The sequence below is a fragment of the Suncus etruscus genome, chromosome 13, assembly GCF_024139225.1.
Source record: "Suncus etruscus isolate mSunEtr1 chromosome 13, mSunEtr1.pri.cur, whole genome shotgun sequence".
Classification (NCBI taxonomy): domain Eukaryota; kingdom Metazoa; phylum Chordata; class Mammalia; order Eulipotyphla; family Soricidae; genus Suncus; species Suncus etruscus.
In genome coordinates, this window is record NC_064860.1 from 48,062,554 (window position 1) to 48,080,742 (window position 18,189).

General features: G+C 39.8%; 1 protein-coding gene across 1 annotated transcript in view; it reads left to right on the forward strand.

The window, feature by feature from the left end:
• LTN1 (listerin E3 ubiquitin protein ligase 1) overlaps nt 1-18,189 on the forward strand; it is a 62,505-nt gene that overhangs the window by 20,763 nt on the left and 23,553 nt on the right. Inside the window, exons 9-17 of the mRNA XM_049785738.1 lie at nt 852-987; nt 2,086-2,895; nt 3,624-3,665; nt 7,521-7,710; nt 8,900-9,139; nt 10,888-11,041; nt 12,599-12,743; nt 14,042-14,225; nt 16,530-16,689. Coding sequence (XP_049641695.1) covers nt 852-987; nt 2,086-2,895; nt 3,624-3,665; nt 7,521-7,710; nt 8,900-9,139; nt 10,888-11,041; nt 12,599-12,743; nt 14,042-14,225; nt 16,530-16,689 — 2,061 coding nt within the window. The remainder of the gene's footprint in view (nt 1-851; nt 988-2,085; nt 2,896-3,623; nt 3,666-7,520; nt 7,711-8,899; nt 9,140-10,887; nt 11,042-12,598; nt 12,744-14,041; nt 14,226-16,529; nt 16,690-18,189) is intronic.

An 18,189-nucleotide genomic window follows, 5' to 3' on the forward strand; every position in this document is an offset into this window, starting at 1 on the left:
AGTTGGATGCTGGGTATCAAACCTGAGCTGCATGCAAATTAAACACCCTCTCCCTGTGCTCTGGCCTTAGATACAAATAATGTTATAATTAAAAACTTGTTTTTATTGACCACTCTTAAATTTGCATGTGTATTGTTTATGTATAGAAAATTTTTTTTTCTTTTTTTATTTGGGGCGGTGGCTTTTTGTTTCGTTTTGTTTTGGGGTCACACCCGGCAGCACTCGGGTTCCTCCTGGCTCTACACTCAGAAATCGCTCCTGGCAGGCTCAGGGGACCATATGGGATTCCTGGATTCGAACCACCATCCTTCTATGTGCAAGGCAAATGCCCTACCTCCATGCCCCTGTTGGCAACAGTGATGGAATATGAGTGCCTTGAGTCAAAACTGTCCAGGGGCACAAGTCACACTCTCTCTAGTTAAATAAAAAGTTTTTGTTGACCTCTTTTTGTCAAGAAACCCTTTTCCCCAACAGTTCTTCATGTTCGTTTCTAATCAGGTTGTATTTGGGTTGTCTTTTTTTAGTTTTTAGCTTAAGTTTTTCTTTTTGTTTGTTTGTTTGTTTTTGGGCCACACCCGGCGATGCTCAGGGATTACTCCTGGCTGTCTGCTCAGAAATAGCTTCTGGCAGGCACTGGGGACCATATGGGACACCGGAATTCGAACCAACTACCTTTGGTCCTGGATCGGCTGCTTGCAAGGCAAACGCCGCTGTGCTATCTCTCCGGGCCCTAGTTTAAGTTATTTTATAAAATAATCTTTTGGTATGATGCTTTTTTATTTTTTCATTTTGGTTCCTTAATTTTTTTTCTTCATGAAAGAATAAACCACCATTATTTATATGCTTTTTAGGCTTTCAACAGAGAAAATCAAAACCAGCATTTCAGAGTGCTCAGCAGTAATATCTGCCTTTTTTGAATGCTTACGTTTTATAATGCAACAGAACTTAGGTGAGGATGAGATTGAAGAGATGCTCATCAATGACCAGGTATTTATTATGTAAAATCATAAGTGGCTTTGTTCTCTGTGAAGAAGAAAATTCATTGTGTCGTGTTACCAATTATTAGATTTTCTTGGAAAGACTTCATTTTCATCATTTGCTAATAATATGTATTTCTGACCAAATAAACTGAAGTGCTCTGCTCTGTTGGTTGCTATCATGATAATGATAATGTGAAGTATAAATCAGTGTCTGAATATACAGACCCTGACTATTTTAGGGAGCTACAGTGTAAAATGGAACATAGAGATGTTTGTATGATATGATATTAAATAATGTTACTTTGAAAGTTCTCAAGTACATTTATCCTTTTTTGAATAGGTTCTTAAATGTGATTTCTTATGGAAGTAAATTAATGAAGTATGAAAGCTCCGATCTTAGTTGATATTTTAGTTGATTTGTGATTCCAACTTTGTGAATTCTGTATATCTTTCATGTTGTTAGATTAAAGCAAAAAAGCTAGATTTATTCAGAAGGAGCACTTACTATTATTTGTGGAAACAAAAATCCTGGTCAATTATAAAATAACAAAAAATTTAAGTTCTTATATAATATGAAAATGATCTTCAAGAAATACTCAGATGAGTATTCTCAGGGTCCTGAAAATAAGCTATTTAGTAATACAGTTTTGAGGAAATAAACTGCTCTTGAGGAAATTTGGGGGGCATTTGGTTCTTTGGGGGCCATACCTGGTAACCGGTGACTCAGGATTGTGTGGTATTCAGGGAACCATGTGGTATCAGAGATTGAATCTAGTCCTCCCTCATGCCAAGTATATTGTTCAATCTGTTATGTGTTCCTTCTGACCCTAAGAATGATATGTGGGGGCCAGAGCGATTGCGTGGAGTGGTAAGGTGTCTGCCTTGCCGCCGCTAGCCTAGTACGGAACTGGAGTTCAATCCCCCAGTATCCCATATGGTCCCCCAAACCAGGAGCAATTTCTGAGCACATAGCCATGAGTAACCCCTGGGCGTCACCAGGTGTGGCCCCCAAAAAAACAAAAAAAGAAAATAAAAGAAATGAGATATGGCAGTGTTTTTAAAATGCTTTGCTTAATTTTATAACTCTCCCCCCCTGTCTTTCCAGTTGATCCCTTTTATCGATTCGGTTCTCCAAGACCCCAAATTGCAAGATGAAGAGCTATTTGATCATTTAGCAGACACTTTAGGCTCCTGGGAAGCCAAGGCAGATACAGAAAAAGATGATATCATGGCTCAAAACTTGGAGAAAGTGCTACTAAGATTCTGGAAAAAGCTATCCGATATCTGTGTTGAGAAAATTGATGAGCCCGAAGCGGATGTGAAGTCTGTTGTGGGTGTATCTAACCTATTACAGGTTCTTCAGAAGCCAAAAAGCTCATTGAAGTCCAATAAAAGAAAAGCTTGTAAGGTTAGGTTTGCTGATGAAGTGACGGAAAATATTCCAGACAATGAAAAACTTGAATTATCTGAAGCACAGAACAGTGAAGTCTCTGAATTAAAAGCTGAACCTTCTTTTGTTAATAGCTCTGCAAATCATCTCTCTCCACTGAGGCAAAGGCCTTTAGAAGATTTAGTTTGTAAGCTGGCAGAGATGAGTATGAATTATGTCAACAAACACAAATCAAAGCAACATCTGAGGTTTCTGTCTACTCTGCTGAACTCCTTCTCTTCAACTAAAGTGTTTAAGATGCTGCTAAATGATGAAAAACATGGTACTATCAAGACAAAGCCTCTCGAAATAGTCAAACTTATGCAAAAGAATCCCGCGGTGCAGTTTTTATACCAGAAACTAATAGGTTGGCTGAATGAAGACCAAAGGAAGGATGCCGGCTTCTTGGTGGATATTTTGTATAGTGCCCTCCATTGCTGTGACAATAATTTGGAGAGAAAAACTATCTTGGACGATCTAACTGAGGTATTAATGTGTGTAAATCTTTTCAAAGCTAACAGTTCACTTTGGTACCAGTTTTTTTTGTTTGTTTGTTTGTTTGTTTGTTTTGTTTTGGGGCTACACCTTTTGATACTCAGGGATTACTCCTGGCTCTGTGCTCAGGAATTACTCCTGGCAGTGCTTGAGGGATCAAATGACATGCTGGGGGATTGAACCTGAGTTGACCACTTGCAAGGCAAGTGCCTTTCCTACTTACTGTACTATATCTCCAACCTCCAAGACACTTTTAACTAGTGGTGAGCAGAATGAAATATGCATGGTTATTTTCTGGTTTGTTTTTCACAAATACTATTTTAAAGATAGTACCTAGCTATTTGAAAAAATAAATGAAACTCCTTGACAAAAGCTTGGTAGTAAAAGTAGGATGTTGGATGCTGGAGCAATAGTACAGTGGGTAAAGCGCTTGCCTTGTATGCAACTGACCTGGGTCCGAACCCTGGCATCCATTATGTCCCCGCAGCCTACCAGGAGTAATCCCTGCACTGAGAGCCAGGAATAAATCTCTCAGCATCGGTGGAGGTGGCCCCTAAACAAAATAAAGAACAACCAAAAAGACAGTAGAATTTTTCATACTTTAAGAAATTGAAATAGCTAAAAAAAAAAAAAAGTTTTCATTTTGTGCAAAAGTTTATCTACTTGAAAAATGTTTTGCTATTTTTCTTAACAGACAGTTTCTCTTTGTTCTCTTTCAGGTGGAGCTGAAGTGGAATTCTATTCTTCAAGTTGTTGAAAAGGTAGCTTTAAAATTTTTTTTGGGGGGTGGGGGGGTTTGGGCCATACCCGGTGGTGCTCAGTGGTTACTTCTGGCTATCTGCTCAGAAATAGCTCCTGGCAGGCACGGAGGACCATATGGGACACTGGGATTCAAACCAACGACCTTTGGTCCTGGATCGGCTGCTTGCAAGGCAAACACCACTGTGCTTTTTTTTTTTTTGTCTCTAGGTACATTGAAAAATTAAAACAATATTTTTTATACAAACACAAAATAGTAACACCTCAGGTTTTTGTCAAATCTGCTGAACTCCTTGGTATGTGGTCAGCTTGTCAGTGTTCAGTAACTTATTTTATATTATAGAGTTTTCCCAAAATTTAGGAAGATATTTAAGTATCTTTTTGTAATCTTCCTGCAGAGGCCTGCCAGGAAAGAATAAACAGGCTCTAGGTGATTCAATATTTTACTCTTATTCTAATTACTTTTGCTTTATTTCTTTTTCATGGTGTGTGTTTGGGGGGGGGGGTGGACCACACCCAGTGGTACTCAGGATTTAATCCTGGTTCTGTGCTCAGAGATCACTCCTGAGGGGTTTGGGAAATCTTAAGGGATGCTGGGATTGGCCATGTGCAGGCAAGTAATCTGCCTGCTATATAGTATTACTCTGGTCCCTCTAATTTCCTTCTGTAGAACTAGTTTAACTGGTTCTAACTTTGTCTGGAAAGGAAAATTGTTTCTTCTTTTGAATATAGTACACTCACCATTTATTTTTGTTTTGTGGGGAATGTGGTAGCATTTGGGACCATTCCTGGCAGTGCTCAGGGCTTATTCCTGGTTCTGTGCTCCAGAGATCACTTCCTGTAGGCTTAAGGGGCCTTATTGGGTATCAGGGATTGAACCCAGGTTTGACATGTACAGGACAAGCACTCTGCCTGCTGCACTATCTAGCCAGCTCCCTCAGTCAAATTCTTTTGGCCTTTATTTGATTGTCACTTAACCAAATAAGAAAAGACTGCTAAGAGTAATAAAACCCAGGAACATAATCAATTTAGACATTTAAATGTCTTAAATATGCTTTTCAAGTTAATGATGGCGTTCATGTCATAGGAATGAAATATTTCTAAATATTTTTTTTTTTTTTTTTTTTTTTTTTTTTTTGGTTTTTGGGCCACACCCAGTAACGCTCAGGGGTTACTCCTGGCTATGTGCTCAGAAGTTGCTCCTGGCTTGGGGGACCATATGGGACACCGGGGGATCGAACCGCGGTCCATCCAAGGTTAGCGCAGGCAAGGCAGGCACCTTACCTTTAGCGCCACCGCCCGGCCCGTTTCTAAATATTTTAAACCTGGAAAATTTTTATACAGATAACTTTTCTTTATAAAAAGAATATTTTATGTATTTACTAGTTATTTACAATTTTTACATTATTACGGAGATCTAATGTAAAATTTACCACCACAAACATTAAGAGGCAGTTCAGAAGTGTTAAGTATATTCACATTGTGAGTAACCAGCCTTCAGAACTTTGTCTTGCAACCCTTGAAACTATACCCCATTAAGCAGCTCCCTGTTTCTCCCAACATCTTATTTTTTAGAAAGTGCTTATAGAATATTCATTTGCATCCTTTTCCAGTACTGTCTCCCTATTAGTCATCATCAGAAATCCCCAATTATAACCAAACTTGTCTAATTAGAGCAAGAAAATTAATCGTATAAGAGAACTAGTATACCCACTCCCAGTTTAAGCATACGTGCCAGGAAGTTGAGTTATTCACATTTACTAGGAAGAATGCTCTCTTCTAGGGCAGCATTGAGAAGCCAGAGCCAATGTTTCCCTCTTTTTTTTTTTTTTTTTTTTTTGTTTTTTTTGTTTTTGTTTTTGGGTCACACCTGGCAGTACTCAGGGATTACTCCTGGCTCTACACTCAGAAATTGCTCCTGGCAGGCTCAGGGGACCATATGGGATGCTGGGATTTGAACCACCATCCTTCTGCATGCAAGGCAAACGCCTTACCTCCATACTACCTCTCCGGCCCCAATGTTTCCCTCCTTAACTCACCCCTTATCCCTTTAAAGTTGTCTAGAGTTTTTCTGTAGAGTTGCTTAGATAAGACATTTTATTTAGAAGTTTATCTTCTATATTCTATAAGGCAGATTGTTTTATTTGCAAATTTTAATATGAAAACTAGTATTAAAATGCCTCTAAACTTGTGGACAAGCAGAGTCCTTAATTAGCTTCTTTAAAAACTAACTGAATTTTGGTTGAAATCATGTGATAACTTAGTAAAAGGACTTTAGAGATTTTCTAGGTTAAGCTTTTCTTTATTCAGATAAGGAAATAGGCCTTGGTTATTTAAGAAATTTGCCCAATGCCATTAAAGCAGAAATAGTACTAAAACTTGCTTTAAAATAAAAGCTTTGGTTAGCTACAACTTTTATAAAAATGGTAAGCAGTTTATAGACACTGTCCAATCTGCGCTTGGATTTTTTTTTTCCAGATTGCTTTGAAATGAACCAAGTTGCAAATTCCTTTCTTCTCAGCCTTTAAAGCAAAAGAAGCTCTGGGAACATGGATCAGCATGCTTTTGGGGGTGGATTCGCAATTTTTTTTCTTGCTTCTTTACCCCATGGAAATAAACCACTTGCACAGATTTGGCCCCAGTAACTAGTTTATATAATTGGGAGAAGGCCCCCTGTTTAAATTTATACCCATAATTTACTACCATTATATAACTTTAATTTTTCCCCCAATTTTTTTTTTGGTTGGGGTCCACACCTGCAGTACTCAGGGCCTACTTTTGGCTCTGTCCTCTGGAATCATTCTCAGTGATGAAGACTGAACTGGGGTTAGCTGCATGCAAGGCAAGCACCCTACCCACTGTGCTCAATTGTTCTTTCATTTTAGCATAATTAACAAGCACACTTCTTTTTTCCTTTTATTTAAACACCATGATTACAGAGTTGTTCATGATTGAGTTTCAGTCTTATAGTCTATACCACCTTTCACCCATCAACATTTCCAGCTTCCAATGTCCCTGGTTTCCCTTCCCCCCTCTCCCCTGCTTGCCCAGATCTCTCTCTCTCTCTCTCTCTCTCTCTCTCTCTCTCTCTTTTCTCTCCCTCCCTTCCTCTTTCTGTCCCTGTCTCTGTCCCTGTCCCTGTCTCTGTCTCTGTTTCTCTCCACTCAAGTATCTATAAAGCATTGGTAAATATGTCTCCCAAATTCCTCTATTCACTATTCATTGAACATGTCTGCAGTGTTGGTAACAAGTCTCTTAGAAGTTTAAGACATGGGCCGGGAAGGTGGCGCTGGAGATAAGGTGTCTGCCTTGTAAGCGCTACCAAGGAACGGACCGCGGTTCGATCCCCCGGCGTCCCATATGGTCCCCCAAGCCAGGGGCGATTTCTGAGCACATAGCCAGGAGTAACCCCTGAGCGTCAAACGGGTGTGGCCCAAAAACCAAAAAAAAAAAAAAAAAAGAAGTTTAAGACATATACTCACAAGAAATTCACAGTCTCATTGGAAACAAGACACACACAGAGGAAACATTTGATAATAATGCTGTCCAGTTAAGTGAACTAGAAATTCCAAGAAAAGCAGCAATGAATACATGTGGGAGTGAATGGGGAGACCTTTATCAAGCTGCAGGTGGCTTTGCATGATGCTTCAAGAATGGGATGAATTTCTTCCAAGTAATGACAATGGGGAATATCTATGTTGAAAAGATTTCATGAACAAAGCACGAAAGTGTATTACAAGCAAGGATTAGTGGGAACAATATTGGGACATTGTCAATGAAGAGAGAGAATATGACAGTGATGTTTTGGATGGATGTACTGTTAGGACTTCTTCTAACCTTTAATTTGATGGTTTTAGGCATGCTCTAGTTCAGATAAACATGCATTAGTGACTCCTTGGCTCAAAGGAGATATCCTTGGAGAGAAACTGGTAACCTTGGCCGATGAACTTTGTACTAAGGACTCTGAATCCCCAGTATCTGCGGACTCTTACTTCTTGGAAAGATGGGCTCTGCTAAACTTGTTGTTATCCCAGCATGTTACGAATGGTAGGCAACCACTGGACTTTTCTGTTTTTAGCAGGGGCATTTTCCTTTCAGTCTGGGGGATTTCCATGCATCATAGTTTGCATCTGTTGGTTTAAGAGTATTAAAGTACACCATTTGGATGTCTTAATTTTCTAAGAATGTGACAAGCTTTATAGTATGTTTTGGAAGACAGTGAATAGTTGTATCTTCTAAAGTGTTTTGATTGTAGTAAAAGCACTCTAATTTTGTAGATTGTGGCTGTTGTCACTAAATTGAAACTTTGTGTGAATGTGAATAAGAGAAAACATTGATTTGTTGATATAAATTTCCCTAATAAGTAAACATTTGACTTTTTTGAATTGTCCTTTTCTGTGTTGTCCCCCTTCTTTTTTAATCATTTAAAAAATTTCAATTTAGGCACTGTAGTTTATAACACTTTACACGATAGGGTTTCATTTCCTCACCACATCCCAGAATGTTCATTTTCCTCCATCTTTCTCCCAGTGTCATCCTTACCATCCGCCCTCCCATCTCTCCCTAGTGGTAGCCTCCTATGAAAGACCAGTTTCTTTTGCATGTGGGCATTGGTTATTCCCCTACTGCACTTTTTTCTATGTCTCCCTAGAAGAGAGATCATTCTGTGCCTGTTCCTCTCCTTCTGACTAAATTTTATATATTTATTTATTTACTTTTGGGCCATCTGGTGGCTCTCCTGGCAGGCTGGGGGACCATATGGTATGCTGGAGATCGAATCCGGTTCAGTCCCAGGTCAGCAGTATTCAAGGAAAACACCTTAATGCTGTGCTACTGCTCTGGTCCCTCTTTCTGACTAAATTTACCCAAATGGGTAAAGTTTCCAGGTCCATCTACATAACAAATTACACAGTTTCATCACTTAGCTGGTGAGCTATTCTCTTTAGCCCTAAAGAAGAAGTTTCATTTTTCTTTTTGGGCTTTGGGCCATACCTCATGGTGCTCAGGGGTTACTTCTGACAATCTTGGGGGACCATATAGGATGTTGGGGATCGAACTGGGTTTAACTGTGTTTAAGGCAAGCACCCTACCTGCTGTATTATCTCTTCAATCCCCCTAAAGAGTATTTTTAATTTAAAAACAACAACAAAAAATAACTCAAGTAATTGCTAACTTTAAGGAAGGTATTTGAATTTGCTGCTAATCTTTTGGTGGTCTTTGAATCTTTTTCCTCTAGATTATTTGATTCGAGAAGTGTATGTTGAAAGAATTATTGTTAAACTTCATGGAACTTTAGTCAAAGCTAAGAAATTGTCAGAAGTTGAAAATAAGGATTCACCCGTCTCTTTCATCTGTGATGTGATCTATAACTATTTCAGCTCAGCAGAAGGATGTGCACTAAAACTATCATCCGAAGATTTATTATTAACTCTCTTTCAGTTATGTGCTGAGAGCAAAGATAAAACACGTTTGCCAGGTAATAAATGCTACTGCTCAAATGTTTTGTTGGAAATCTTCAGCCCTGACCTTCGAAATGTGAGTCTAGGTGTGATTCATTGGATCATAATGCTTAAAAGTTGAAAACCATTTGAGTAAAGTGCCACAAATCTTAAATACTTTCAGCTTTAGAAACCATGTACATATCTATCAATCTCTCTATTTATCTTTCTATATATCATCTATTAACCATCTACCCATCTATCTAATCTTCTATCATCTATTTACCTATCACCATCTATCCATCTATCTATCATATTTATACTTCAGGTTTGTATTTTGTATTAAAGAAACAGTTTTGGAAGGGATCAGGATAGACAGGATTTTAACTCCTTCACTTTGGTAAAAGGTTTAATTCATTATTTACTCATTTTGGGATTTTGAGCCACACTTGGCAATGCTCAGGGGCTATTTCTGGCTCTGGAATGACCTCTGCTAGTGCACAGGATACTATATGCAAACAGATCTATTGTGTGCCAGGCAAAGTGTTTTTTAGGCAGGTCTAAGTTACTTAATTTCTTTTTATATTAGTGCCCTTTTTGTTTGTTTGTTTGGGGCTACAGCTTATTACTGGCTGGCTTTGCACTCAGGCTTGGGGGACCACTTGGAATTCTGAGGATGGAACCCAGGTGGCCACTTGTAAGGCAAATATACTGTTGCTCTGGTTCCAGTATCTTCACTTTTTTTTGTTTGTTTATGTTTTGGGGCTACATCCAGCTGTGCTCATGGATTACTCCTGTCTCCACAGTCAGGAATTATTCCTGGCAGTGCTTGGGGGAATCATATGGGTTGTCAGGGATCAAACTGAGGTTTGCTGCATCAAAGCAAATGCCCTACCTGCCATCTTATTGCTCTGGCCCCAGTTTCCTTGCTCTTAATATATTAATTATTAATGGGGATATTAATACTTCACTTCCTACTTATAGTTAAGCTTTTTACTTTTTATAAAATTAAAATAATTTGAGAATGGGTTGTATGTGTTTTGGGACCATACTGGGACCATACCATTTTTGGGGGAAGGAGCTCAGAGACTTTCTTGCTCTGCTTTGGGACTGGGGGAAAGGGTTCACATCTAGTGATGCTCTGAGGGCCATGCAATGACAGGGACCAAGCCCAGGCCATCTACATGCAAAGCATTCATTCAGCCTATTGAGCTCTCTCCGACCTGAAATTGTCTTTGTTGTTGTTTTGTTTTGAGGGCACACACAGTGATATTCAGGGCTTACTCCTGGCTCTACATTCAGGAATCACTCCTGGCAGTGCTTGGGAGAACATATGGGGTGCCACCAGGGATTGCATCCATGTTAGCTGCATGCATGGCAAGCCTCTTAGCCTTTTTTGAAAAGGCTGTATTCATTTTTTTTCTTTTCTGAAAGACTGTATTTTTTTACTTTTTGCATTCAGGCTTATTTGAAAAGAATATAAAAATATTTATAGATAACTTGCCTCCCTAACCCCCTTTTAAATATTAAAAAGCATGTTTTTTAAATCTCCCAAAGCACAGCTCTGATAAACAAAATCTCAGAACATTAAAAACCATTGACAATTTTTCATTTATATGGTATGAGTTAGATTGAATCACTAAAACAGTTGAATAGTAAGTCTATTTTTTTTTTGAGTAATACTTTAAAAATCTCCCATCTTTAGTGTACTTTTTCAGATATTTTTTTACTGATTTTCATTACTTTGAAATGGGATTACAAGTTACTCTTGACTTCTTGATTTTAGACTTCCTTATATGCAAACTGAGAAACACTTGGCTCGCTGGTGTGAACCTATTGATCCATCAGCCTGGCAATACATACAAACAAAGTTCCTTCCTACGTTTATCTGCGCTGTGGTTGAAGAACCAAGTGGAGTCTTGCTCTTTGGATATCAGAAGGTAATCAGCCCTTCAGTGCCTGCTCACACTGTTTCCTTTAAACCTCGATCACCAACCTTAAGAACCCAATTAATCTGAGAGGCTACGAAAGATTGTGTCAGATTTCAAAATCTTCACAGGATTCTTGAAGATCCAAACATTTTCTGCCAGGATTGTAGTGTTTTGTTTCGGTTTGTTTTTTATCTTGAGTTTTGGGCCACACTGACTGCTATTCCGGGGTTATTCTTTTTTTTTTTAATTAATATATTTTGGATGGGGGTCACACCCTGCAGTGCTCAGGGGTTACTCCTGGCTCTATTCTCAGAATCGCTTCTGGCAGGCTCGGGGGACCATATGGGATGCTGGGATTCGAACCACCGTCCTTCTGCATGCAAGGCAAACACCCTACCTCCATGCTATCTCTCAGCCGCCCCCCTCAGGGGGGCGTTGTTCTTGGCTCTGTGTTCAGGAAATATTCCTGGTGACACTTTAATGAGAAGCTGGAGATTGAATGTTGGTTAGCTCTGTGCAAGGCAAGCTCACTGCCTGCAGTACTTTCTCTCAAATCCCCCAAAAGAGCTGTTTTTTGCTGATTATCTAAACTCATTTAATTGAGGAATGGGTTGTGGCCCATTTTCTGTATTCCTTATTTATAGATAATGATGTGGGATTGGTGCCATCCTGTGTTTTAGGCTAAATGGATTGTGACCGTGACACCTCATGGTTACAAGATAGTAATTATTATTTTTTTTTTTTTTTTTTTTTTTTTTTTTTTTTTTGGTTTTTGGGCCACACCCGTTTGACGCTCAGGGGTTACTCCTGGCTATGTGCTCAGAAGTCGCCCCTGGCTTGGGGGGACCATATGGGACGCCGGGGGATCGAACCGCGGTCCTTCCTTGGCTAGCGCTTGCAAGGCAGACACCTTACCTCCAGCGCCACCTACCCGGCCCTAGTAATTATTATTATTATTTTAAATTATTATTATTTGGTTTGGGGCCACACCGACAGCACTCAGGAATTACTCCTGACTCTCTGCTCAGAAATTACTTCAGGGGCCCGGAGAGATAGCGCAGCGGCATTTGCCTTGCAAGCAGCCGATCCAGGACCAAAGGTGGTTGGTTCGAATCCCGGTGTCCCATATGGTCCCCCGTGCCTGCCAGGAGCTATTTCTGAGCAGAGAGCCAGGAGTAACCCCTGAGCACCGCCGGGTGTGATCCAAAAAAAAAACCCCCCCCAAAAAAAAATTTACTTCAGGTAGACTCGGGACCATTTGGGATGCCAGGGATTGAAGTCAGGTCAGCTATGTGCAAGACAACCACCTTCTTGGCAGTGCTATCTTTCCAGCCCCTAACATAGTAATAATTCAGTATTTAGTTGGAGGATTCAATACCTCCTGGTATTTTGTTTTGCTTTGTCTTTGTTCTGGTACCATACATAGTGGTGCTAGGGGTTCCTCCGGCTCAGCACTCAGAGATCACTCCTGGAAGGTTTGGGACTATATGGGATGCTGGAGATTGAACCTGGGTCTGCCACGTGCTAGGAAAGCACCCTACTCTGAAATCTTTACCCTGTTCCCAGCCTTCAGGTTCTTTTATCCACTGTGGAGGATTTGCTAAGTGCATTTCTAGAGAGCGAAGATACCTCCCTTTTGGGAATTTATATCGGAAATGTAATGCCAAGCAGCAGTGAGTGGGAAAAGATGAGGCACTCCCTTCCTATGCAGGTAAGCTAAATTTCGTAGTGCAGAGCTTTTTCTGAAGAGTACTTCAATATTTTTGTTTCATTCAAGAATAGATTCTCAGGGGCTGGAGTGATAGCTCTGTGGGTAGGGCATTTGCCTTGCACGCAGCCAACCTAGGTTCGATCTCCGGCATCCTGTGTGGTCCCCGAACCTGCCAGGAGTGATTTCTTAGTAAAGAGCCTAAGTGCTGCCTGAAGTAGACCCAAACACCCCCTCCCCCAATAGATTTTGCTTTACTTGGGGGAGGAAATAAAAGATTAATGAAATGATAGTTTTACTTTACCTTTACGTATAGTGCATATTTGCTATTGACAAGACACCGGAGAGATAGAATGGAGGTAAGGCGTTTGCCTTTCATACAGGAGGTCATTGGTTCGAATCCTGGTGTCCCATATGGTCCCCCGTGCCTGCCAGGAGCAATTTCTGAGTGTGGAGCCAGGAATAACCCCTGAGCACTGCCGGGTGTGACCCAAAAACCACAAAAAAAATAAATAAGACTCCATTTCACATTGGCAGCAATCATGGTACAAGATTAGTAAGACTGAGTTCTATTGTGAAGAATTTATATCATATATATATAAATATTTATATATATTATTTATTTATATTTAATTATTTATATAAAATTTTTATTTAAGCACCATGATTACAAGCATGATTGTAGTTGGGTTTCAGTCATAAACAGAACACCCCTGTGAAGGATCATTTGATGTGTCCATCATTTCCCTTTTGTTTTGCTTATTCTATTTATTTATTTTTAGGGATCTACCCAGGTAGGCTGTATCCAAGGCAAGCCCACTCCCTGCTGTATGATTGCTCCAACCCCATCTTGATTTTTTTTAAGTAGAAACCAAACACAATTATAACAAAAATTGGGGGGGGGGGTGTTCGTAGCATACCTAGCTGTTCTCAGGGCTTACACCTGGCTCTGTGCTCTGGGATCACACTCTTGGAAGTGTTTAGGGCACCTTTTGGGGTCCCAAAAATCAAATCTTCACAATACAAGTGCTTAACCCACCATACATTTGGTCCCTGTTTCCTGTCTTAATTGCATGGGTAGTCTAATTTAAAATATATCATCATTTTGAATGTAATTTTTTTTGCCTTTTGGGCCACACCTAGATGCACTCAGGGAACAATCTTGGTGCTGAGCTCAGGGGACCATGTGGGTTGTCAGGGATTGAACCTAGGTTAGCTGTATGCATGTGAGGCAAGCAACCTACTACCTACTGTCTTTCCAGTTTTGTGCTTTTGAATATAACAATGTATTCTATTTACAGTGGTTGCATAGCCCTCTCTTAGAAGGAAGATTGAGTTTGAATTATGAGTGTTTCAATACTGTTTCTGAAGAAGATACAAAGAAACTTCCCAGCCACTTGTGTACTTCTGCATTACTGAGCAAAATGTTACTAGTTGCATTGAAAAAGGAAGTCATTCTAGAAAATAATGAGCTTGAGAAAATAAGTAAGTATATGAGGCATTAAGTACAAATGTGAAATTGGAAGTAATTTTGAATATAATTTTGAATAATCTTTTGTACAGTTTAAATCCTTAGGGAGTTTAAAATCTTCAGCTGCCTTATTCTTTTTTTAGAAAAAAAAATTTTATTGGGGCTAGAGCAATAGCACAGTGGGTAGGGCACTTGCCTTGCTCACAGCTGACCTGGGTTTTATCCCTGGCATCCTATATGGTCCCCCAAGCATCACCAGGAGTAATTTCTCTTTTTTGTGGGAGAGGAGGGTGTCACACCCAGCAGTGCTCAGGGGTTACTCCTGGCTCTAGGCTCAGAAATCACTCCTGGCGGGCTCAGGGACCATATGGAATGCCGGGATTCGAACCACCGTTTGCATGCAAGGCAAACGCCCTACCTCCATGCTTTCTCTCCAGCCTCAACCAGGAGTAATTTCTGAGCACAAATCCTGTAGTGATCTGAATGCTGCTGGGGGTGGCCTATAAACAGACAACAGAATTTTTTGTTTTGTTTGGGTCACAACCAGCAATGCTCAGGGATTACTCCTAGCTTTATGCTCAGAAATCGCTCCTGGCAGGCTCAGGAGACCATATGGGATGCCAGGATTCGAACCACCAACCTTCTGCATGAAAGGCAAATGCCTTACCCCCATGTTATCTCTCTGGCCCAAGAATTATTTTTTAATTTAATTAAAAATGGTTTTTACAAAGTTATTGATAGTTGAGTTTTAGGCAACCATATTCTCTTTTGGGCCACATCCAGTGGTGCTCAGGGTGCTTTGCTTTGTACTCAGAAATCACTCTTGGCAGTGCTCAGGGAGGGGACCATATGGATGTTGGGGATTCTGATGTTAAATTCCAAGGATTTAGGATTTCAAGAAAATCTTCCCCATTCCAGAAAATGATGTTGAATTATATATAACTGTGAGAACTGTATAAATTGGCATTCAAAGGAGGGGATTTGCATAATTATGGTATTATATTTGCTTAAGCCCTCTGTAACAGTTACTAGCAGTGGAGAATGTCGGCCCTATGCAAGAAATATGGCACAATTATTTTGTTTAGCAGTTCCATGTACCATTAGGACATGAAAAGGAATCCATTGTTTACCTTGCTTACATAATGAAACTATTCCAATGTTGTAATAATTTATATTTATTCATTATTACCGATAACAAACTGACCTACATTTTTTTTTTTTTTTGGTTTTTTGGGCCACATCTGTTGGATGCTCAGGGGTTAGTTACTTCTGGCTAAGCGCTCAGAAATTGCCCCTGGCTTGGGGGGACCATATGGGACGCGGGGGGATCGAACCACGGTCGCGATCTTTCCTTGGCTAGCGCTTGCAAGGCAGACACCTTACCTGTAGTGCCACCTTGCCGGCCCCTCTGACCTACATTTTTATCTTCTTTTTATCACAATCAGAGATTTTTTTTAAACCTTGATTTAGCTTTACTTTGCTTTTAAAGGATAGGCCTGGTTTAGTTCCAGGTCTCAAGTCTTCTGACTCCTAATTCTGACTGCACAATTTCATACAAAGAAATCTCTGACCTTGGAAATGTGGCTCAATTGGTAGAGCATTTGCTTTGCATGTACATTAAAAATGCATAAAATGAATAATCTGTCAACCTAGTACAGCTACAAAGGTGCTTGCCTTGCATATAGCCAACCTGGGTTCAATCCCTGATGCCCCATATGTCATCTTAGCCCTACTGGGGTGATCCTTGAGCCCAGAGTAAGCCTTATGCACTGCCAGGTTTGGTTTCAAAACCAAACCCAAAAATTTCTGATTTTCCAGTTAATTTTTTAAAACAGATACTTGGTATTATAATTTTTACAATCCTTCCTATAAGGTAGATTTAATATTCTAATTGCTAACTCTGTATGTAGCTCCTTTGAATCCAGACTACTTTGTCACTGAGGACCTGTGTCATACGTTTACCCATATCTTAATATGTTGGCCTGTATTATTCATCATTGATGGAAGTCCCTAGTTAATTCTGTTTTGCAACTTTTATACCTTATGTGACAAACTGTTGGGAAAATTCCTGCAGTGTTTCCTGTGTCTTTGATTCCCGAGATATTTTTATATAATTAGCAAAGGGACCAAGTAAGAATTGGGAGAGGAGTAGTAGTTTTTAAATTTTTTAATAAAGTCTCAGTTGAAAGATCTGTTCATAGATGTTTTGAACTCAGCCAGTGCACACTATGTTGAAGAATGGGACACAGAAGAGAGTGACCCTGATTGAAAGGTTTGTTCCCCAAATCCACTTCATGATATGTGCTTTCCTTTGTTAGTTGCAGAACTGCTCTATTCACTGCAGTGGTACGAAGAATTAGATGACCCACCTATTTTTCTAACTGGGTATTATGAAATGCTTCAAAAATTGGGTATTACATATGATAACTTGTGTGGACTTGGCAAGACTTCTGGCCTCTTACAGTTGTTGTTTAACAGGTAAGAATCCCTTTTACTGTTTTTTTTTGTTTTGTTTTGTCTCCTTTACTAATCTATAAAGAATCTCCAAGGACTTATGACCAAAAAAAAAAGTCAGTAGCAGTAATTTTGTCATGCGATCCTTTCTTTTCTTCCCTTTTAAAATTAGAGCTTGTAAGGTATGAAGTACTTTTTTTGTTTGGTTTGGTTTTGGTTTTTGGGCCACACCCGATGAAGCTCAAGGATACTCCTGGCTATGCGCTCAGAAATTGCTCCTGGTTTGGGGGACCATATGGGACACTGGGGATTGAACCGAGGTTTATCTTGGATCAGCCACATGCAAGGCAAAATGCCCTACTGCTGTGCTATCACTCTTTTTAAGTGCCTTTTAGTAACAGGGCCGGAGCAGTAGCACAGCAGTAGAGACTATGCATTGCATGCAGATAACCCGGGACGGACCTGGCATCCCAAGCCTACCAGGAGTGATTTCTGAGCGCAGTCAGAAATAACTCCTGAGCACCACCCAAAATCCAAAAAAAAAAAAATTAAAAAAGTATTTTTTTAATATCTAGAATAAATAAATAATAGAACTTGCACTATGATCTTAGTTCCTATAGTTATTTTCCATTATACTGTCTGTTATAATTATTCCAAAGTAAAATTTAATCTTCAATAAATTATGTACAATAAATAATTTTTCTCACAATCACCAGGATTGTAATTATTTTTTACTTATTTATTGGTTTTTGGACCACACCCGGCAAAACACAGGTGTTACTCCTGGCTATGCACTCAGAAATCGCTCTTGGCTTGGGACCAGATGGAGCGCCAGATATCAAACCTAGGTCCGTCCTGGGTCGGCCACATGTGAAGGTCTACCACTGTGCTATTGCTCTGGCCCCAAGTAATTACTTTTTTAATGAATTTTCTAATAGACTCACCATGAGCAAAAGTTTTAAGGTTGTTCATGATTGAGTTTCAGTCATACAGTGTCCATTATCCATTTTTTTCACCAGGGTACATACATTTCCCATCACCAACATTCCCAGTTTCCATCCTGCCTCCCACATCTGCCTCTATGGAATCTGCAACTCTTTCTCCAACTGTTCTCAGGTTCAGCTTTGCATACTGTTTCAGATATAGATAAGTAACCACAACTTCTCAGATGAGCAAGTAGAAATGAAAAACAAATTGCTATATAGGTCATAACTATTAAATTGTTAGTTTGTCAGAGTTCTTGCATTGAACTACATTTTTGTCTCTGTTTCTTTTGTTTTGTTTTTGACTCACCCTGGATAACACTCAGGAATCACTATGGAGTTCCGGGCAAAGATTGAACCTGGGTCGACCAAATGCAAGACAAACCCCCTGCCTGCTCTATTATTGCTTGGTCCCCTGAACTGCTTATCTTTTTTTTCCCTTTTTGGTTTTTGGGTCACACCCATTGACGCTCAAGGGTTACTCCTGGCTATGCACTCAGAAATTTCTGCTTGTTTGAAGGACCATATGGGATGCCGGGGA